General features: G+C 52.7%; 1 protein-coding gene across 6 annotated transcripts in view; it reads right to left on the bottom strand.

Annotated features, from left to right (window-relative positions):
* The window catches only part of CUX1 (cut like homeobox 1), a 375,241-nt gene that overhangs the window by 170,505 nt on the left and 180,876 nt on the right, over positions 1–23,860 (bottom strand). For all 6 annotated transcript variants that reach the window (XM_060125030.1, XM_060125029.1, XM_060125028.1 and 3 more), the window contains exon 4: positions 1,732–1,810. In XM_060125030.1, the coding sequence (XP_059981013.1) occupies positions 1,732–1,810 (79 nt within the window). The remainder of the gene's footprint in view (positions 1–1,731; positions 1,811–23,860) is intronic.

Below are 23,860 nucleotides of genomic sequence, written 5' to 3' on the forward strand. Positions count from 1 at the left end.
TGGGATAACATTAAGTGAAAAAAGCAGACTGTAACGATATAGTCATGTTATGATCAGAGTTCCATAAAGATTATGTATGTACATGAATAAGGACCGCTCAGGCAGACGAGTGCTGATGAGAAAAGTGGTCTCGTTTTTGTCTGTAAGAAGTCAAGATGGAAAATAACTGCAGAAGAAGAAACCCAACGAGTCGTTCAAGTGGCTTCCCAGTGGAGAAACCTCACTAAGGGAAAACCCAGAGACAAATCAGACTTTTAAAAAGAGTGTAGGTTATTTAGAAAACGGTAGCTGCAGGCTCTCTGGGTCTTGGGCAAAGGCAAAATAAACCAGGCGCCTTTCAACTAAGTCACCAACACAAAACTAGCACTTGCACAAGAAAATGCAAGTGGGTCCACCAAACTGCCGACGCCTGAGAAAGAGAGCCCTGAGCGGTCCATTTATTGTGAAGGAGCCTCCACGTGAGCCTCAGCCAGAGTATTCAGGAAACCCCTAGGTGGATACGAAGTCCTGCAGAAAATCAAAGGGGTAGCATTTGGAACTAAGAGCAGGGTAAGCTCATAAGACAGTAGAAGGTTAGAACAAAGACAAATCCTGTCCATCACTAGGCTGTTCCCCTACCTTAGTCCGTGTTACAGATGAGAAAACTGAGGTTCAGAGAGGGAAATGTGACCAAGACCTCACAACAAGGCCCTGGCGGGAGAATCTGGATCTCCCCACCCCCTTGTCCGAAGTGTCTAAGGTACTTTCTGCTGTCCGTAGCTTGGTGTGGCCTCTGTTAACCCCGGCTCCCAGAGGGGACAGCAAAGCCCTCAGTGGACCTGAATTAGAATCCAATACAGAAACCAAGGAGACTTGTTTCTGCTTCGCTTGGTTAAAGCAGTTCTAGTAATATCAGTGACGCACTGAGGATTCCTAATGAGGGCAGATGCGCAGCTCTGATGGGTGGGGAGGGGAGGGTGGTGGTAACTGGGTTTCCTTGGTCAGCAGAGGATGACATTCAAGTGGCTGATTTTCAGATCTGAGTCTTTTCAGGACTGAGTTGGGACCCATGTGATCGTGTCCATCACCTCCCCACGGATGAGGTGAGTGGACCACCGAGAACAGAGGGTCGATGGGACCCGTGGGTGCTCTATATTCCGCCTCACTTTTCTAGAATAAGGAATGGGGAGCCATTCTCTCTCGGAATGCGTAGCAAGCATTATTAAAATTTTAACTCTTTAGTTCCTTCAAAAGAAAAAACAACCCACATATACCGTAGTTAGATGGGCTACCGCTTGCTCTTGGATATTAAGTGAAAGACTTGGCCAGAGGCCACTGATTCCCTGGATGACCTGGCAGGGGAGCCAGGCATTCCAGGTGCCCTATCAGGGCCGTTCCTGAACGTGGGATTCGTCAGCCCAGAATCGTGACTATCCAGGACGTCTGCATAGCGCACACACGGGTTCTCCTTCTCTGTGAAACGTGCAGCATTTTAAACCAAAGCTAAAGGTAGCCCCGCAGGTCTGAGTTTCTGCAGTTCCAAAGGCATCCACTGGAGGCAACTCTATTACTTCAGCAAATACGCATCTGATTTCCACACTCATCCCAAGTCTGGGTTTTGGAGAATTCATATTCCCAGAACTCCCCAGTTTCCTGGGGAAGTTGCCTTAGGGAGGCTGGGAAGAATCAGCCAGAAGCCCACTGACTCACCAGACACAATGCCCACAGGTGGGCTACAAGCGCTGGGCTTACCTGGAACATCAATCAATCTCTTGTAGACATTCAAGAAGGCTGCCTCAGCTTCTTTGCTTCTTTTACTCAGTGCATCAATCTGAAAAGGAATGGGAGAAAGAAAAGAAAAACAAAGAGCTCAAAATTTGTCAAGAGGTAATTTAAAAATCATCACACATCAAATGCAAGTCTGATTGCTCCATGTAAATGCCGGACAGCTGGGCCTTCAACCTCTTAAACGTCTGCAAACATGCGAGAGGGAGGCAACCCACGCGGGCCCCCCCGTGAGGGGGAGCGAGGCAGGAGCGGTCCCATGGCTTGACAGAGTGGAGACTCTCCACGGAGAATGTGGTCTCTTTCCTTCTTCCACCAGTGTAGACTACGAGCTGACCACATGCCAGACGCTGTGCCGGAGGCGGGACACAGAGGGACAGCGCTCAGCCCCAGGGGCTCGGCGTCTAGCAGGGGAACAGGTGATGTGAATGACTAGTGGAATCCCAGCTGGGAAAGTGCTCGGTAAGCAGAGCCGTGGGGACACCGAGAAGGGGACGTCAAGCAAGAAAGCAGGTGACATTTGAGCAGAGTCCTCAAGAGCAGCGCACCTGGTGAAGAGGCGACACGAAAGGGGAGGAACATATTCAAACACCAAAGTTCTGAAACTGGGGGTCCTTAGGTCCTCTTTAAGAATTTTATGAAAGCCGGGGCTTCCCTGGTGGCACAGTGGTTAAGAATCCGCCTGCCAATGCAGGGGACACGGGTTCGAGCCCTGGTTCGGGAAGATCCCACATGCCGCGGAGGAACTAAGCCCGTGTGCCGCAACTACTGAGCCCACGTGGCACAACTACTGACGCCCGCGTGCCTACAGCCCATGCTCCACAACAAGAGAAGCCACTGCAAGGAGAAGCCCTCGCACCGCAGCAAACAGTGGCCCCCACAAACCGCAACTAGAGAAAGCCCGCGTGCAGCAACGGAGACCCAAAGCAGCCAAAAGTTAAAGTAAAATAAATTTAAAAAAAAAAGAATTTTATGAAAGCTGAGGACCCTCTCCTAGAAACACACACACACAGGGTTACACACTCTAGGACACTCACGTGTCCACGTGTGTTCTGTTCATAGAATCCAGATTAAGAACTGTGGATCGGGCTGTAACCCCAGGGAACGTGGGGCTGCTCGGGGGAGGGGGGGTGGACATGGATACATGGGTGTGAGACTGGACAGGTGAGGGAGTCGGTGCAGGTGGGGGAGGATGACCTTCACCGTCTGGGCCTGAGTCAGAGTGGAAGGAGGACAGGAGGGGCCAGGAAGGAGGTGACCATCCCTAGGTTGTTGCCGCTGCCCTGGTGAGAATGTGCAGGGCAGTGGCGCTGGGGACTGAGGGAAGGAGGCCAAGCAGAGAGATTAGGTCCAGCTGAGCTGATGTGCGACATGGAGGGTCCAGGTGAGTTAAGGACGGTGCCCAGGTTTCTAGCTTCGGCAACGGCGAGTTCCTGTGACGGTGGCCAGGATCAGTGTGTCTCATAAACAAACCCAGCTGAGCTGGTTTCCCTCCAGTGAAAAGTCTCTTCGTCAAAGAAAGGTGACGCGTCCCAAGCAAGCTGGACACACATCCAAAGAGGCTTCTGTGGTTGGATGGACTCAGTATGTATTTTGCTCCCATAACATGCGTGCTGAGACAACAGATCACTTTTTACCCCTGAAGCGTGCAAGATGCCACATGCACGGAGTTCACATTGGCTCAGGAAAAGGACACTAAATTATATATTCCTCTGTCCCCTCACGGAATTATACTCTGTCTCCAACGTTATTAAAGAGGCAAAAGGAAGTGGCGTAATTACAGGGCCTCTCACCTGAGCCAACCAACAATTTGTTAAGGGCTGAGAGAGGTCACCTGATTAAGGATGGGAAGACCCTGGGGAGGGGGACACAAAGGCTGTGGGAAGGGGAGCAGGGCAGGTCTCAGGAAATCCAATACAGAGCAAAAAAGGGCAATGCATGCATTTCCAACTTCTACCAAGTTGTGCTGGAAAGTTCCTACTTGAAGTCAGTCGCTGAGAACTCTGCCACGTCCCCCCACCCCCCGATAAAATAAGCTTGTGATTTAGGCATGTTTTCTGAAAAATCCACAAGGACTACTTAAAAACGATAAGACGGCTCTCTATTTTTAAAATGTTTTTTTCTTTTCCCCTCTGATTCTTAGCAGTCCATGCTCATTGTACAATTGGAAATATATCAAAAAATAAAGAGAAAATTAATACCATAATCCTGCCATTCACCAGTGGAAGTCATGCTTCTGTCTCTAGTTCCCTTTAATTCTGAATGAAATGTAGGCGTGTAGGCAAACTATAGAGACGGTAGATTAGTGGTTGTCTAGAGTTGGGGACCGGGAGGATGGCGGCTAAGGGGTGTGGGTTTCTTTCTGGGGTGATGAAAAGCTCGACAATTGATCGGGACTGTAGTAAAAGTCAATGAACTGCTGAGTTCAAATGGGTGAATTACGTGGTATGTGAGTTACATCTCAATAAAGCTGTCACAAATGTCTGCGTGTATATTTGAAATCAAACCATATGGAAAATTTTGTACTGTGCTTTCATGAACATATAAAGTCTTTCCAAATGTCTATTACAAAATTTGGGAAATGTCTTAATAGCATTATTTCAGCTGTACCTAACCACCACCTACATAGATGTTGCGAGTAAAACTGGGTATTTGGAGTTGCCTTTCCAGACGTCCGGAGCTTTCCCTGCGCTCCGGGCCTTTCTGCCACCTCCTAAGAGAGGTGCCACGGGCAGCAGTCTGCCCAGGAAGCAAGACAGAGGCCCTGGCGGCTCTCTGCGCCTCTCAACACCCAGAGGGTTCTCTGCTCGGCTCCGGATCTGCCTAGGGAGGGCCCCCTGCTCCCTAGGGGTTCTGAGCCCACAAAGGCGGCTGCCTCTAGAGTGGGCAGAGGAGGGGATCTGGAAGGATCCTGAACACTGTCTTCTCTCTCCCTTACGGGTTGTCGAGGGGGGAAGTGGGATCAGCAGTCTACACACACACTTGGGACCGTTGCAGATTGCACTGTGCCCCTGCCCCGAAGGTTCTAACCCTCAGTACCTGCGAACGTGGCTTTATTTGGAAATGGGGTCTTGGCAGATGACCAGGTTAAGATGAGGTCCTTAAGGGGAGCCCTAATCCAACAGGACCTGTCCTTCTAAAAAGGGGAGATCTGGACACAGAGACAGTCACGCACACAGGAGAAGCCCACGTGAACGTGAAGGCGGCGATTGGGGTGACGCACCTATAAACCAAGGAACGCCAGGGATGGCCAGCAAACCTTCAGAAGCCGGGGGGGGGGCGCCTGGAGGGGCCTCTAAGCCCCTCACACTCCTCGGAAGGCCAGAGATGGCCAGCAAACCTTCAGAAGCCGGGGGGGGGGGCCTGGAGGGGCCTCTAAGCCCCTCACACTCCTCGGAAGGAACCAGCCCTGCCGACGCCTTGACCCTGGCCTTCTGGTCTCCAGACTGTGAGAAGCAAACATCTGCTGTTTGAGCTGCTCAGTGTGCGGTACTTGGTTACGGCGGCTCTAGCAAATTAGTACGGGAACCATGAATCTGCGTCGTCCTCCCGTCCCCTTTCCACAGACGCAGGAACATTCGACCCAGTCCTGAGAGAACAAGGCCAGGTTGCTGAGTTTAACTCATTAGGCGACTGGACTGAGGTTTCTTAAGAGAGCTGGCGAGAACCCCACACGTGGGTGAGTTGCTCCTCGTGAGGTCTCCCAAGCCTCCTTCTAAGGTTTCCAAGCCCGGAAGAAGTTGTTGATTCTGGTGATTCTGAGGCTCTCCGCTCGCTCACTCTTTGACTCCCCCCACGGCCTCTGCCCTTGCCCAAGAACAGGCCTCGGGCTCTGAGTTTTGGTCTGTCCTCTCCCCTTCCCAGCCCCACCTTTGCTGGGGTGGGCCTTCCCTAGAAGGCCTAGCCATGCTTCCAGAGCCAGTGCAGGTCTCACTGGCCCCAGGATGCGTGTGCCGGGTTCCCCTGGGGCCAGGCTGGCCGGCCTTGCATGGTCCGGGGCTGGGCAGGTGAAGCGCTGAGTGCCTGGCGCAGGGAAGTAGAGCCCTGTCTGTCCTCCTTATCCTTCAGTGAGGGAGGAAAGAGATGGGGTCATCTTCATCCTCACGCCCTCTGCGCCCACCTTGGAGCCAGGACTCGGCACGGCACCCCCTCACATGGGGGGAGAGGTTTGTGAATGAGAAGAGGTTTGGGGTGAGGTCTTAGGCACAGATGGTTGAAAGTCGGATCCTAGGTTAGAACATTCTGGCTGCTTAATGTGCAAAGATAACCCGAGGGAGAGATCCTTTCTACCATCCCCAGACCCGCAAGGCCACTGTGAGGGGCGGCAAAGGACAGAGGGGCTGCTGGCGGCGGAGCTGGGACAGATCTGCAGAAGCTCGGACGGCGCTCAGGCCCTGGGTAAAACCTGTTCTGCTCCGGGGATCGACCTCACCTCCTGCCACGCCTCACACTTCAGCCACGCCCGGCTACTCCCTGTTCCCTGAATACACGAGAGCAGAGCGATTTCCCCGCAGCCTGGAAGGCACCTCCTTGGAATGTTCCTCTGATCCTCCAGGCTCAGTAGATCCATCTCTGGGCTGCCGGCCACTCCCGTCACCATATGGGATTGCCCGGAAGGTCCAGGACTGCAGACAAGGCTCCGTTGGGAGATCTTAGATTCCTTGAGAGCCCACCCTAGGCTTTCCTTCCGACGACCAGTACGTAGTAGGTGTTTAATACATCTTTGTTGTGTGCATGAAAATTTACCTAAATTGGTCAACTGTTTTACCTGCAGAAGTGATCGAATGGTTAAGGGATGCAGTGTTAAGTCTTTATGAAAATGCTCAACACGTAGAGTTCTTTGATTTTCGGCGTGTGTTTCACGTGTTCCTATGATGACGGCGGCTTGGCTGAAGCCAGCGCACGGGAGGCCTCCTTCCCCACCGCGCATGCCTGGCGAGCCCTGGCCAGCCTCCTGCAGGGAGCTCCGTGTCCCCACTCTACAGAGAGGCCCAGTGCTTCTGTTGTGAGTTTCCTGGATCCAACAGTTACCCTTTCAACAGCATCACTTTTATAATGCGGAGTTTGGAAGGTCTACAGAAAGGTTATCTTATTCCGAATCTCAATCAATATTTGCTTCCAACAGGATGAAAAGTCAGAGGCCAGGGTTAGAGGCCAAGTTCATGGAAATCGACTGCAAGACCCCCGAGATTTAGAAGGGGTGAGGGAGCACCCGACCACCTGGGAGCCAGCAGAACTGTGCTGTGGGGCTTGGGGCGTTGTGTGCAGTACGAGTCACCGCCCTCCTCACTGTCCACCCTCCCTGTGGGGGCATTGCACGTCTCTGCCCACTGCCACGTGACCTGTGGGGGGCTTCCCGGCCCACGGGTGGCAGACTTGACCACGTGGAATATAAGTGGTGGTGCCGCACACTTTGAGCGTAGATTTAAGGGTGTGTGTGTGGTTCAGCTCCGGTGCGCTCTCTTTCTCTGCCGTGAGAATAGCGTGACCTTAGAGGAGCCGCTTCTTCCCCTGGGATCTCTGAGTAAAGACAACACACGGTTCCAGAGCCATCCCGCCAACCCACAGCCCACATGTAGCACGAATGAGAAATCGTCTCTTGTTGCCATTAGCCGCTGGGATCTAGGGCTGCTTGTTACTGCAGAGCGATCCAGCAGAGCGGCCTATTCCAAGTCCTAACAGGTGATGACGTCTCTAAGATGACAGCACAAAGTAAAAATAAGGAATAAACGACCCATATCGTGAGGGCCAAAGGATTTCTCTTTGTCTGCTGTGAAGCCTGACTGTTTATCTTTGCCAGGGGCAGGGCAGGGGTGAAGATGGTATGTGATCAAGGGGGAAAGGGCACAGGATTTAAAATCAGGACAATGGATTTAAGACATGGCTCTATCATGCAGTTTGGAATAAATACTGGGCCAGCTACATACCCTATGCCTCTATGAATTTCATTTTCTATGTGTCTAGGAAAAGATACTGATGAGAATACCTGCCTCGTAGGAACCCTAAGAGAATCGAATGAGACAGAAGATGTGACAACAGTGCAGAGCTAGTCACAAGCTGGTTTTCAGTGTTGGTGATAATTACTGACCTATGCTGTAGATAGGAGGAGAAACAGCACACAATTACAACTAAATTAAACATCAAAATTTCAGGGGGTTAAAGGAGAATTCACAAAGCATTAGTTTTGGTATGAAAGAAATCACCACTTTTAAAAGAATTAGCCTGTTGAGACCGCCTCTTACACAGCATTTCCAGAGGGTCGCTGCAACGTTTCAGGGGCTTACCTATGTCTTAAAGGACATTCCCTGCAGAAACTCCCCCACCCACCTATAACTCAGAACATGAATGGGTTTGAGGCTCTGGGGTTTGTTACTCGAATTTTCAGTAGGAGTCTCCAGTTCTCTGCAGAGGAAGGAAACGTGGGGAGATCAAATACAAGCCCGAATTTTTTTTTCTTTGCAGTACGCGGGCCTCTCACTGTTGTGGCCTCTCCCGTTGCGGAGCACAGGCTCCGGACGTGCAGGCTCAGCGGCCATGGCTCACAGGCCCAGCCGCTCCGCAGCATGTGGGATCTTCCCGGACCGGGGCACGAACCCATGTCCCCTGCATCGGCAGGCGGACTCTCAACCACTGCGCCACCAGGGAAGCCCTACAAGCCTGAATTTTAACTGGAAGATGTTTTGTTTAGAACTGAGAAAAGGATCAAATAGTGTAATACTGACAGACGTGTAGATCTTCCTCTTCCAGCCTCAACCACTGATCGGTCAAGAAGTCCTGCTCACCCGGCCTTAGAAATCAATTTCACAATTAAAGTCTCTTTCGCTCCTTTGATGGAGGGAAAGCCTTAATTGAAGCCCCCACTCCATGACTTCCAGTTTGGACACTGCAGACCAGTACTCAGAGGATCTCCCTGACGGCAGCCTCTCCTTGCCATGGAGCATGAGGTGTCCTCCATGGTGGCCTTGGGTCATCGTCCCAGAGCCCAGAAGGAACACGCATCCGCCCTGCCCTAATGGCTTCTCCTGGCTCCCCAACTACAATCCACACTCCTTGGGCTGCGCTTCCAGATCCCTTCCCAACACGGCCCTTGTTTACGCTGCCACCTTCACCTCCCACCAAATCCCACCACTGCCCGTGCTTCTCCACGCCAGGCCTCGCCCGCCCGCCAATGCCCTGCCCCTTAACCCTCCGGTCTTCATACACTAGGTCCTCCACCCACCTGGAACGTTCTTCACCCCAGGCACAGGGGACCCAGTGCTCCCTTCATGGGTTGGCCTACGTGACACCTCCTCTGGGGGGTCCTCCCGACTTCCCCAGACACTGCTGGTCGCCTGGCTCTTGTGCCACCCGAGCTTGTTGTGAATTCCTCTCTGCCCACTTCCCGCACCGAGCGACGATGCCTCCCATCTGGAAGCTTCCTTTCCACCACCCTGTGGTCCGTCCCAGGCCAGGCCAGCGGCACCTTCGTCTCTCGATTCCCGGGCACCCAGGTCCTGACTAACACAGGAGACCGCCTGGGGGCGTGTCTGTGAATGAACGAGGGTAGATTCCAGGCTGCCCAGGCCAGGGGATTCCTCGAAACTCACTGGTGACTCCTGCAGCATCGATGACTGTGGAAGCTCAGGGTGGAGAAGGTAGTTTCCTACCCTCGAGAGCTTCAAGAAGGCTGTTGCTATCCACCGCACTTTAGTCCAAGAAGAGGGGAGTCATGAGAGTCCAGCTCTGATCTGGTTTAGGGGAGCCAACTGCCCTTGTCAGAACTAGAGGACCCTAGGGAGGCGGCGTCAGTGGAGGGGAGGGCAGGTAGGGGCTTTGCGGGTGGAGAGGAACCAGCCAGGGAATGTCGTCTCTAAAACGGAGAAAATTAGACCTCCTCATGGGCTTTTTGTAAGTGTTAAAGAAACGTGCGCAAAGTGCCTGCAAGTGGGCCCAGCTCTTGGGAGGGACGGAGCCCTGCGGCGGCTGCTGTTAGCGCAGAGGCTCTGCTTGCGGGCCGGTGACTCTAGCATCTCTCCGGGGGTGGCCTGAGTCTGGGGGCCACGCCTGTTGCTCACCCAGCTCATGGTGAAAGGGATGCTATTCACTGGGTACCCTGAGCGGAGCGCTGTGGACACCGGGCACAGTCCAGCTGGGCCACACACCCACCCCCCACCGCCCCGGCCACACACAGAGAGCCCTGTCATACCAGCTGTGCAGCACAGACGGACAACGGCGTGGACTTGGTGCAAGGGCCCAGGGATCACCAAAAAGATACCGAACAGAATGACGGGTCTTGATGTCTGCCCAGTGCAGCGTATTTTGAAATGGAAATGGCTCATCCTTTCAGGGCGTCGTCCAGCCTTGCCACGCACAGGTGGCAGGCAGGGCAGAGGCACCCGGGCCAGGACCTGGCTACGGCGCCAGAAGGGCAGGGCCGAGCCCCAGCTCCAGCACTAACAGAGGTACGCCACCTCAACCCAAGTCAACCTCTTGGTACCTCCGTTTGTCTGCAAGATGGGGAGAACCCTTGTGCTGTGCAATGGTGATGGGGCCGCTGTGCTGGCAGCGCCACTTCTCAGATGCAGAAACCGACCAAGTCACTCAGAACCAGGTCCCCAAGCAACCCCTCCTCCCCATATGATGACACCCCAGCACAGCGCTGAGGCTGGGGGCTGCACGGCCGGGGGAAAGAATGCGTGCTGTGAAGGAACGCAGACTTGGGTTTGAATCCAGCCCTGGTGCTGGTTACTGGAGGATCTGGAGGCGGGTCACTGAAACTATTTATGCCTCTGTCTCTTCACCTGTTTGGTGAATTGCTGAGCTGTGAAATAAAATGTGAGTGTCTGTATGCTCGGGAGCTTGCAGCAGGTGAGTAAACATCTTTGCCTTCCTGAGTAAATCCAAATCAGCACTCTTCCCACTTCACCACAGCCCATCCCCCCCTCAAACTGAGCAGGAAGCCAAAATGCTTAAGGTTTTGGAGGACAGAGACACTTAAACAACATTTAAGATACCACGGTAGCAATGGCACATTCAGGAACAATCCGTAAGCCTACACCCTGGGAACTTACAAGCTAATGATGTAGAAATAAACACAGACCATTAACGGAATTTTCAAATCGATGTGCAATGCTGGACGATGGGCCAGTGAGGAGCAGCGAGAGCTGCAGGGAAAAGAGAGGACAGTTTTGTCTCTACGTCTGGCTGCAGAATTCCTTCCAGAGCAAGACATGATGTGAAGAGCCACGTGGAATTCCAGAAGGCATGAGGCTGACCAAGGTCCTGTCCAAAGCAGAAGCAGACGCAGTCACAGCTTCCGAGTTCTAATTTTAACTGAACCCGGCCACGTAAGAGAGGAATATATTTTCTGAAAGAAGATCGCAGTAGCCGAGAGCCCAGTAATTCTTCTCTAAGTGCACATCTACTTAATGCTTGGCAAGTACCGGTCCTGCTACTGCCGTGAGAGCTCTATGGGGAGACGAGAGAGGACGCCAGAGGGGAGGGGACCCTCTTCCGGCCCCCTGGCCACCTCTGGAGTGATGTGTAGAGAAGAGAGACTGGAAACGGGAGTGGGAGCCCGGCTGCCACCACCAGCTTCCGTTCTCAAGGTCACGTTCCCTCATGACTTCCAACCCGCACACAGAGCGCAGGGAGGAAGAATCATGCTGGAGATACTCCCCATCGCAGAGAACTGAACAGGACTTGTTGCAAATCCCTACACTGCTCAGAGCAGGGGGCACAAAGCCCAGAGGACAGTTTTGGTTGTAAAGGCAGTGCAGTGTAGACCTGGGTAATGACACAAAATCACGTCTTATATAAACTGACGGCATATTCCTTAACTATGCCCCCAACCCCAAAGCTCCTAAGAGAAGAAGCCTGGAGAATTCCAGAAGAGAGCGCCACGAAGAGTGAGTGGGGACGCAGGACCACAGAGAAGGCCTGTGGCAGAGGCGACAGCAAGGGAGGAGTAAAGACAATACAACAGCCGCAAGCATGCCATTCTTCCTTCACAGTTTACCACGTCCTTTCACGTACGTCTGACATCCTGGCTGTCGACATATACCTGAAGGGCTGTTGTGGGGAAGAAGGATTAGCCGGCTTCTCTCCCACTGGAGCACAAACAGAATCAACAGGTAGAGGTTACAGGAAGGCAGATCACAGCTTAACACAGCAGGAAAACCTCTGCAAACAGCACAGCGCTTCAGAGGAGGACTGTGACTCACTAGTCTGTGCATCCCTTCACTCTGTCGATACAATCGTTCAAGGAGTGGCTAAACCGTGCCAGGAGGTGTGCTAGCCTAGCCCCCGGGGCCACAGCCTCCACTTCTGCCCCCAGAGGACACAGGGTGGAGGGTGCCGCCCCCCCTACCCCCCATAGGCAAATCGCAGCAGGGCTGTGGAGAAGCCTCCCAGAGGACGAATGCCTACCCGAGATTTTAAAAACACTATTTTGTGAACAGATGATATGTGTATAGAAAAGAAAAAAAAAAAAAAAGTTTAGGTATAAAAACATATATAGTGTTCAGCAAGGTTGCACAAGACAAGATCAATATACGAAAATCAGCTGTCTTTCTATATACACTAGCCAAAACCAAGCTGGAAGTGAAATTAAGAAGTGTTCGTGGATTGGAAGGCTTAATATTGTTAAGATGGCAAAAGTCCCAAATTGGTCCACAGGTACAGTGCAATGCCTATCAAAATCCCAGCTGGCTTCACTGAGAATAAGACGAGGCAATCCTAAGGTTCATGTGGAAAAGCCAAAACAATCTTGAAAAAGAGAAACAAAGTTGGAAGACTTACACCAATCTCAAAACTTACTACAAAGCTACATTAACCAAGACTGTGTGGCACTGGCTTAAGGACAGACGTACAGAACAATGGAACGGAGTAGAGAGTCAAGAAGTAAACCCTGACCTTATGGCCAACCGATTTTTGACAAGGGAGAAAGAACAGTGGGGAAAGAAGAGTCTTTGAACAGATGATAGTGGGACATGTGGTTATCTATGTGCAAAAGAACAAAGGTGGACCCCAATCTCACACTGGAGACAAAAATGAACTCAAGATGAATCAAAGACCAAAATGTAAAAGCTAAAACTACAGAACTCTAAAAGGGAAACACAGGTGTAATTCTTCATGACCTTAGCTATGACACCAAAAGCACAAACGACAAGTGAAAAATGGATAAATTGGGTTTTACCAAATTTAAAACTATTGCGCTTCAAAGGACACTATCAAGAAAATGAAAAGACAATCCACAGAATGGGAGAAACTTTTTGCAAATCATATACCTGATAAGGGATTAGTATCCAAATACAAAAAGACTTCTTAGAACTCAACAATAAAAAGACAAGCTGAATTTAAAAACGGACAAAGGTTCTGAATACATAGTTCTCCAAAGATACACAAATGTCCAATAAGCACATGAAAAGATAGTCAATATCACTAGTCATTAGGGAAATGTAAATTAAAACCACCGTGAGATACCACTGCACACCCACTAGGATGGTTATAATAAAAGAGACAGTTAATAAGCATTACAGAGGATGTAGAGAAATTGGAACCCTCACACACTGATGATGGAAATGTAGAATGACACACACTGGAAAACAGCCTGGCAGTTCCTCAAAACGTTAAACCTATTCCATTCCTAGGTACATACCCCCCCAAAATGAAAATGTGTATCTATGAAAAAACTTGTATATGAATGTTCTTAGCAGCGTTATTCAAAAGAGCCAAAGGGCAGAAAAAGCCCAACTGGCCATCAACTGATAATGGATAAATAAAATGTGTTATATCCACACAATGGAATATTATTCAGCCATAAAAAGGAATAAAAGTACTGATACATGCTACAGCATGGATGAATCTTGAAAACACGCTAAGTGAAAGAATCCAGTCACAAAAGACCACATGTTGCATGATTTCATTTACATGAAATGTCGAGCATGGTGATCAGTGGTTGCCGGGGCTGGGGGTGGAGTGAATGCGGAGTGACAGCTAACGGGTAGGGGCTTTCTTTGTGAGGTGATGAAAATGCTCTGGAATTGGATTGTGGTGATGGCTGCACAACTGTGTGAATATAATAAAACCCATTTAATTGCAAAAAAGAAAAGAGAGACAAAAACAAAAGTATAAATATACAGTGAAAAGTAGGTCTCCTTCACATCCACGTCCACCTGTCACTCAGCTGCCTGGCTGGGAGGCAAAGACTCACTTGAGTATCTTTCCAGAAATATTTTATGCGTTTACAAGCATCTTTACACACACATTTGTCTCCCTTAAAACACACACACACGCACACAGTAGAATATTATAGATACTGTTCTGCATCTCGTGTTTTTTGCACACTTTAGGTCAGCTTCCTTCGTGGTGGGAGGGGCAGGGCTTTGGGGCAAGGGGAGCCTGTGCAAACACAGAGTGGCCTGTTTGAAGTGCAGGATCTGCTGTGCCTGGTGCCTAGCTGGGGGTTGGGGTGGAGTGGGAGGGCCTGGGGGCTAAGCAGGGGGTGGGGGTGGGGGTGGGAACTTTATCCAGAAAGGTACCGGAGTCCCAGAGGCTGTCAACCGGGAAGTGACGAGCTTGCTCTGGACCGGAAGGCCACGCCCCAGGAGGCAAGGAGACCTTGGCAGGTGGCAGCACAGCCCAGGAAAGAGGGTAACCTCACCAGGGACAGGGCAGGCGTGCGGTGAGAGGCCCCGAGAGCTGGGGCTGATTCCCGGGGGAATTTAAGAGGGCGAAGGAACTGGAAGATTCTGTGATCAATACCTAGAACTTCCACTTTTCCAGCCCTGCTTTACGCCATGATCTTTAAATACATACACATACACTCACCGTCTCTGCTCTGCAGGGTGGGTTTTCCATTCTAAGGAGGAGACACGGAGAAGCTAAAATGACTCATTCAAGGTCACCCTGGTAAAAGGCGATGTCAGGACTCACATCCAGATCTGTCTAATCTCAAAATCTGGGACGTGTCTGTTTGCTTTTCTCTGCTACTCCAAGCTGTCCCCCTGGAGAGGAGGTGCCAGAGGAGCGGGTGGTCACACAGGAGAGAAGCCAGGGGGAGCAGGAAGGAGCAGTGCGTGTGTCCAGTACCCCGAGTAGGCTGCCACACCCCTGGAGGTGTCAGCCCACAGTGCAGCCCCGGATGGGGACGCCAGGGGGTGCTCCCAGCTGGGCCTCTGAGCCCTGCGTGTCCCGCGGGGCACGACTGCTCCCAGGGCAGTGATGCTCATCTGCTGCTTCTCAAGAGAACACTCACTCAGAGGTTTGCCCTGGGACAACGCCTGGCCCTGCGTCCCACACTTGCCCTCCCAAGTCCCCAGACAGCCGTGGTCTCAGGCCTGAAGATGAATGGGGCTTGAGGGCCCCAGGGTAGTAGGGGGCAGGGTGGGATCTGAACGAGTAGCTGCAGGGGCTCCCTGAGGACCACAGGCACGAGGGAGCCACAGATCCCACAACGGGACCAGGAGGCGGCAAGAGGCGAGGAGAGCCGAGAGCCTGGAGCTGGGGGTGCAGACCTCCCCCCAGGAACCCACTCCACTCCTCGCACTACTGCCCTCCCACCCACTCACTCTGGGTGGCGATAATGTCCCCTGAACAGGGTGGGGTGGGGGCAAGGCTTCGTGAGATCATGGAGATGGTGATTTGTAGAAGCAAAATGCTATGCAAATAATTACTGGCCAAGAGAGCAGGGGCACAGTCTGAAGATTTGGGAGAAGTGGAACGTGGAATGACCCACGTTCAAGCAACAGAACTTCCCTGGGCTATTATCGGTGTCCCCGTGCTCCCCCGCTCCAAGTCACGCACATGGGTTCACAGTCCTTCTTTCGACCACCTGGTCCTGGTGTCATTTTAGGAATTACTGCATTAAATGGATGGAGCATTAGTAAAACCTAATTAACATCCAGATTGAGTTTTTCCAAGGGGAGGGAGATCTGCAGAAAATAAAATACCCTAATAATTTAAATTCCACGGTATTCAAATAAATATTATATGACCAAATGTTACAAGCTGGATAATTTTAGTCCAGGAAAAAAACTATTAGAGTCAGTCTACTCTCACAGACAAATACTACTTCTAATCCTCATTCGAATCTATTGCCCCCAATTCTTCACATTTATTATATGAGGAAACAGGCACTGAGAGAGATCAGCTGACTTGGTGAAGGTCAAGGTCACTGGCAAGTCAGGCCTCAAACCTAGGCCTTCTAACTCTAGGTCCAGTGCTTTTAACCTTCATATCACAACTGCCTCCTGGTATCACATGATTTCCTGAATGGGGTTGGGAATGTAAACACACAGAATTGAGCCATTTTTTAATCAATAGAGATTGCTTTTGATTTATACACGAGGGGTGTTAACTCTCCATCTATCCATCCTTTCAACCAGCCATCCATCCATCCTCATCCATCCACCAATCCACCTCCCTGCCCATCCATCTACTTGTCCCGTCATCCATCCATCCATCCATCCATCCATCCATCCATTCAACCATCCATCCATCTATGCATCCAGCCAGCCATTCACCCTGATCCACCCACTTGCCCCTACCCAACCATCCACCTGCCCCTACCCAACCATCTACACACCCATCCATCCATCCATCCATCCACCTGCCCCTACCCAACCATCTACACACCCATCCATCCATCCATCCATCCACCTGCCCCTACCCAACCATCTACACACCCATCCATCCATCCATCCATCCACCTGCCCCTACCCAACCATCTACACACCCATCCATCCATCCATCCATCCACCTGCCCCTACCCAACCATCCACCTGCCCCTACCCAACCATCCACCTGCCCCTACCCAACCATCTACACACCCATCCATCCATCCATCCATCCATCCACCTGCCCCTACCCAACCATCTACACACCCATCCATCCATCCATCCATCCACCTGCCCCTACCCAACCATCTACACACCCATCCATCCATCCATCCATCCATCCACCTGCCCCCACCCAACCATCTACACACCCATCCATCCATCCATCCATCCATCCACCTGCCCCTACCCAACCATCCACCTGCCCCTACCCAACCATCCACCTGCCCCTACCCAACCATCTACACGCCCATCCATCCATCCATCCATCCACCTGCCCCTACCCAACCACCCACCTGCCCCTACCCAACCATCCACCTGCCCCTACCCAACCATCTACACGCCCATCCATCCATCCATCCAGCCATTCACCCTGCTCCATCCACCTGCCCCTACCCAACCATCTACACGCCCATCCATCCATCCATCCATCCACCCACCTGCCCCTACCCAACCATCTACACGCCCATCCATCCATCCATCCACCCACCTGCCCGCACACCCGTCTACACGCCTGCCCATCCCTCCATCCAGCCATTCACCCTGCTCCACCCACCTGCCCCTACCCAACCATCTACACGCCCATCCATCCATCCATCCATCCATCCATCCACCTACCCGCACACCCGTCTACACGCCTGCCCATCCCTCCATCCAGCCATCCCTCCATCCATCCCCATCCATCCATTGTTTCCGGAGGGCCTACTATGTGCCAAGCACTGTGCCACGTGGGGATACAGATCCTGCTCAACTGTTAAGCTCCATGAGAGCCGCATCTGAGTTAATTACCTAGAACCACATACTAGGGTCTAGTTCGGGTCTTGTCTGGCACACAGTAGATGTTCAGTAAACACTCACTGAATGAAAGAATGAATGAGTAGACCCTGTCCTCCAGAAGCTCACGGTCTGGGAGAATGACATAATTCAGCATGACCAGGATCACAGCTTGGCTACAAACAGAGCAGCGGAGCGGTCCAGGAGCGTGTGGTGGCCCTTGCCGAAGTGACCCCCACCCGGCTGGCTACAAGATCACTTTGGTGGCTCCATCGGTGTGGGTTCCCTGATACAGACCCTCTTTCCCGAGCTGTCAGGGAATGTAAGTACAATTGGGCAAGTCCTGGGGCTCCTCTGGGCACTGGCACCAGTCCCTCTGTCACGTGGGGCCTCGAATTAATTACCTGTGACCCTGTGATCTCTAGAGCCTCAGGTTCTGAGTCAGCTTTGCCAGCGTTATCTTCTTACTAATTTATTCTAGAGCTCTTTGAGCTCCCTTTTCTGCATTTCAACTCAGTTCATTTCAACAAACATTTCCCAGGCAACTACTGGGCGCCAGGCCCTGGGAGAGCAGCCCGGAGCCCTCCGTGGCCTTGTTCCGGAGCAGGGTCTGCTGTTGGACCCTCAGGGAGCACCACGTCCAAGGGCACTTGACGCGGGTCCTCTGGCAGAGAAGCCAAGGAAGGCCGGGGAGGGCCTGCCGCGCGGCTGTGCGCTGTAAACATCCACGAACTCTGCCGACGGTTACCGAGAGGATGTTAAAAATAATTATCTGCTGAAAATATTAGATTTGCTCTGGATTGTTCATTACATACAATGGCTTAATAGGACTTTTATTGAAGAGCTGCAGAGCTCTGGGCCGAAATCAATTTGCCGTACCCTCGGAATCTTCATGTGTGCTGTTGGCTTCCCCGGCGCGGAGCAATTTGTAATAGCTTTGGCGGGCTGTTGCTTTCAAAGCTCCGGCTCCATCACAAGCATTTCTTTCTGACCACAAAATTACATTTATTCAACAGAAAGCAGCCCCAGGTCTTTAAGAGGTTAACTTCTGGAGCGCTTGGCTGCGGTCCAGCCACGGCCCAGGCGCAGCGGGCGCGGTGGCGCAGGCGGCGGCGGCGGCGGAGGCAGCACCGGGCGGGCGGCCGTGATGAATGGGCTGCCGAGCGCACCCCCTCCACGTGCGCTCGGCTCGCTCACCGGCTTCCATAGATCACGGGCTTAGCCTCAACGTATCTGACTGAAATTGAATTTGGCTTCTCTCTCAACCGTTCATTTCCTATGTTATGCAAGGTTATATCCTTTTCTGCATGAGCAGAACCAAACCAGCTGCAGCTTTGCAGGAGAAAATGTGTTTTCAATTAGGAAGCTGGCCTGGATATTGAACCACAGTCCTACTGCTCCCCTAATTGAGCCATCATGGAGAGGGCCCACAGGAAGACGCTGCGGCCACCAGGCCGCTGGGTTTCGGAGGAAGAGAGTTAAAACACACGGTCGTCGTCACTGCCACGACCGTCACCACTGCCACCACAGTCACCCTGACTACCAGGCGCGTAAAAAGGCCCAAGAGTCTGAAGATGGTCGTGTTGGCTGAGAAGGAAGTTCCCCTGGAAATGGGTCAGGACGGCAGCCTCCCCTGACCTCCAGCCAGAGCCTGCCGTGTCCTCAGGGTGCCTGGCCCGCCCTGTGCTCACCTGTCAAATGAACTTATTTACAAAACAGAAACAGACTCACAGACTTAGAGAACAAACTTACAGTTACCAGGGGGGAAGGACAGATTGAGAGTTTGGGATTGACATGTACACACTGCTATATTTAAAATAGATAACCAACAAGGACCTACTGTAGAGCACAGAGAACTCGGCTCAATATTCTGTAGTAGCTTAAATGGGAAAAGAATTTGAAGAAGAACAGATACATGTATATGTATAACTGAATCACTTTGCTGTACATCTGAAACTAAGACAACATTGTTTTGTTTTGTGAATAAATTTTATCTATTTTATTTTTGGCTGCGTTGGGTCTTCGTTGGTACGCGCAGGCTTTCTCTAGTTGTGGTGAGCAGGGGCTACTCTTCCTTGTGGTGCATGGGCTTCTCATTGTGGTGGCTTCTCTTGTCGCGGAGCACGGGCTCTAGGCGTGCGGGCTTCAGTAGTTGTGGCGCGCGGGCTTAGTTGCTCCGTGGCATGTGGGATCTTCCCAGACCAGGGCTCAAACCCACGTCCCCTGCATTGGCAGGTGGATTCCTAACCACTGCACCACCAGGGAAGTCCCAAGACAACACTGCTAATCAACTGTACTCCAATATAAAATAAAAATTTAAAAAAAAGGGGGAGGGACACTGGGCTTAAACTGGCAGATGCCTTTGGGGCCCCAGGGAGGGGAGGCCACCTTACTTTTCTTGCGGGTCACTAGGAACCTGGTGCAAAGCCTCAAACACAGGACTCGGTGAGTCTTTGCTGACGAGGAGAAGGTAAGAGGGAGGAAACTTCAGCTGCGAATACCTCCCTCAACCAGCTCGGTCAGGCAAAGAGGGAGATAACACAGTCGGGGAGAAGATGCAGGCCCTTGAAAGGAAAAAGTTAGCAGCAGGCTGAGATGGTCTGCAAAAGGAACGAAGGAGGCAGACTTGTAGCTCGGTCTTCAAGGATGGAAATGATTTTTATAGGTGAGGAAGAGCAAAAGGTTATAATAACGGAGGCCGTGACTTTAGGAAAAGGGCAGAGGCAGGAAACCACAAGGCATGTTCGGTGACGGTAAATAGACCAGCCTGGCCGGAGCAGAAGCCAAGGGCATGACGCCTGGAAATACATTTTAAAGCGAAATCACGGAGCTCCTGACACACGGATCAAGGGTGCTTGAGCGGGCGCTCAGACCCAGAACTTGACCTAGAGGAACTGCCCTTGGGGAGAGCCTAGCCCGTGGGTCCTACAATCAGCCACGCGTGAGAATCAGTGGGGACTTTGTAAAAGGACAGATTCTTAGGTCCCCTCCCCAGTCTGCTGAATCAGAACCTTGGAGGGAGGAGCCCGGGGAGCTGTATTTCTGGAAACGTGTGGGTGATTCTCAGGCAGCCGGCTGGGCTATCCGGGGACCAGCTTTGGGACCCACCTGTCTGGCCCAATTTTCTCGACTACCAGCCTGCCCACAACGCTTAACGTGGTACTTGCTGAGTACAGGTATGATGGGGACCTAAGTACGCGTGTGTGTGCATGTGTAACACACACAGTCCCTATCATCTAGATTTCAGAAGCATAAGGCTTAGTATAGCGCTAGTTAAACTGTGTTCCAGTAACTAGAAAATAAAGGCAATGTCTCCAGGCTCAAAAATCACAAGACAGATACAAACGAAGCCCCCCCAGAGATGAGGAGGGAAGGGTTTGTTTCCGGCGAGGGTACCCTGAGATGACTGGGAGGCGCCAAAGTTTGGGTTGGGCCTTGAAGACTGGGTAGGAGCTGAAAATCCCTGACAGGGGGTCCCCCGGCCTTTGTCTGAACACTCCCAGTAATGGGAAACGCGCTACCTTGAACGGCCGCTCCTTCAAGGAACAGATGTGATTGCTGGAAAATGTCCCCTCTTCCGTTCCGCTGATGGTCAACCCACGCACCCGGCCACTGAGCCACACGGGACTTCAGAGCCACAGGGCCCCCTGCCGACTCCCTCACTCACCCACTCGCTTTACAGATGCGCAGAGTCAGACAGAAAGAGGCCCAGGAGCCGCCCGAGTTCACAGCAGACGGAGCGGCAGCGCCTGGGCCGGCGCGCAGCGCCTCTAACCCCCCGCGAACTGTCCTTGGGAGTAAAGCACTCGGACCTCCTGGCTTTATTTAGCCGTGGCCTTTAGATCTGAACGCATAAATGTGTGACAGGACAACAGACCCAGGCCACAGGGCACCCTGGAAACTCAGTCACTTTTAACTAATTCATGGACTATTTACACAACTCAATCCATTTCGTCTATTTTTTTATTAAATCTATCAGACGGACCTGCAGGTGTGCACAGTCCTTTGCTTTACACCGCACTCAGACGTCTTTGGACGAGAGGCTTTCAAGGCAGTTTCCCATCTCGTGGCCCGTGAGACCCCTGCCCACCCCGCCGCACGCTGGCGGCTCTGGCCTGGCTTCCTCGCTCCCTCGGCCCAGCCCCCCCACCCCCGCACGTGGGCCTCCTTTCCGGTCCCCACTCATCCCGAGCACTGTCCCTCCTCGGGGCCTTGGCACCTCCCCGCTCTGCCCGACACTCCCAGCTCCGTGCTTGGCTGGCCCTTCTCATCACGCAGGTCTTCCCCCAACGTCACCTCCCATGAGGACCGTCTCTGGAGGAGCCTGCGCTTCTCCGTTCCTGTCACTTCCCCCACAGCACTGTCACCATCTGACATCACTCCTGGGTCCCTTCACTAGGACACAGGCGCCTGTCAACTGAATCCACGGCTGCGCCCTCAGCTCCTATTTGGCCCAGAGCTGCACACAGTCGGCTCTCGGGGCTTTTACTGAATGAAGAAATGAACAGAGAGAGTGAAACTCAGCATCAGAGCCCACGTGGGGTCTCACACGGCCAGACTGAGGCTCTGAATACCACTGGCGCTATGTATACGGTGGACCTTCGGTATAAAGGAAAGCTCCAAATGATGGCTTGGTCCCTCCCGTGGGCCACGTCAGCAGGTGACACTGCGACATCGGTTAACACGCAGCCCACTCCTCCAAGGGGCACAGGATCTGCACACAGTTATGGATATTTATGTCTACGGGGACCAGGCATGCAGCACCAGATCTGATACAGGAGGGGCTGGTTGGAAGGGGAGGAAGCCTTAAGTTGTGTTTGCCAAGCGCTTTATGCTAAATGAACATCAACTGTCCTTATCAAAGCCCAGGGAGCTGACTGAGAGGATGGAGGGGCAGAGGGCGCCACCTCCCCACTCCCCAAGCACCATCACTGGAGAACACGGTCTGGGAGGCCAGACAGCCCGGGCCCGCCGTTATCACCCACGTGACGATGGGTGCCTTACTTACCTGCTGGGCTGAGTCTCCTCATCTGTGAAACGAGGATGCTGCTTCTACCCACCCATCCAACGGGCACCTACCGCCTGCTCAACGGGGCCAGGTCTAGGTATAGAGAGGAGGCCAACACAGATGGAAAATCTAGAGAGAGTGGCGGACGTGAAAGCTCACATGCACAGAGGAAGGCACTCTGAACGGAACAACTTGCTACAAGAGAAAAAAAGGGGCCTCAGTTTGGACTGACCGTCAGAGGACACCTCTGTGAGGGGTGACACCTGAGGCGAGCCCTACAGGTGAGTAGGAGAGGGCTGGTCGGGGGGTTGGGGGAACAGCTGGGGCTGGGAGGCAGGCAGCGGCCAGGCCAGGGCACCCCGAAGGCCCAGGGCTCTGGAGAGGCCCTGGAAGCAAGGAAGGACCCAATCCTTGCTGATGCACAGAGGAGAGGAGGGGGGTAGGGTGGGTAAGAGGGGGAACAGAGACCAGTTAGGGAACCACTGGTCTCGGTGACACACGACACGGCACTGGACAAGCATGTGGGAGACGGCGACGGTGCACTCTGGAGATGGGATGGAGGAGGTGGGGGCATGGGAGAGAGGAGGCCTGGATTTCCACCTGAGGCGGCCAGGCCCCCCGGGGCGTTATGCCCAAGAAGGTGAAGGTCGGAGGAGGAGGGAACTTCAGCAGGCACGGAAGCCAGAGAAGGGGAGGTGGGTTGTGGGTTAAGAAGTCTTTCCTGCGGAAAACGGCGAGGTCGTGTCACACAGGCATTCTCGAAGGAGCTGGGACTCCAAAGAGAAGACCAAGTTAGAGGGAGAAAGCTGAGTTTTCCGCAGGCAGATCCTGAGAGATGATACAGCAAAGAAGGCTGTTCTTCAGAGGTCTGAAGGGAAAAGGAGGAACAGCCCAAGGAGACTAAAAATCAATAGGCAGAGAAGTGAACAGAAAACTCAGCGGGCACAGCATCACGGGATATCAAAAGAAGAGGTTATCACGAGAGGGTCGGGTGGGCTGAATGTCACTGGGGTAAGAGAGCTGAGGACTTAAAGGGTCAAGGAAGAGCGGGGTGGACGCCAGACAGGGGTGGGTATACGCACAGGATGGACGGACGGCTCTCTGGAGAAGCTTGGCTGAGCGCCTGGGGGAGAAAGGAGTCTGTCTCCCTCCCTACCTCCACTTGTAGGAATGCTGCTGAGAACACTCCAGGAACTAGCAGAGACTGAAGACACAGGAGGGGGTCCCTGCAGGACTGTGGTTCCTGAGAAAGCAGGAGCTGGGCTCCAAGCCCCGGGGTGGTGGGGGAACCAGTGTTTGAGGAAGGGGCACGTCCTCCCACAGTGGGAGCCAACAGGAGAGATGGATACAGCTTTGGAGATCCGCTGGCAGGAAGGTCAAAGCAGCGGCTCCTTTCCGGGATGGCGAAGACCGGGCAGCACATGCCTGAGAAGCACTGAACACAGCGCTTGCTAACTGTCCCACAAATGCCATTTTGAACAGCTTCACAAACGTGCTT

This window comes from Lagenorhynchus albirostris, chromosome 15, assembly GCF_949774975.1.
Source record: "Lagenorhynchus albirostris chromosome 15, mLagAlb1.1, whole genome shotgun sequence".
Lineage (NCBI taxonomy): Eukaryota > Metazoa > Chordata > Mammalia > Artiodactyla > Delphinidae > Lagenorhynchus > Lagenorhynchus albirostris.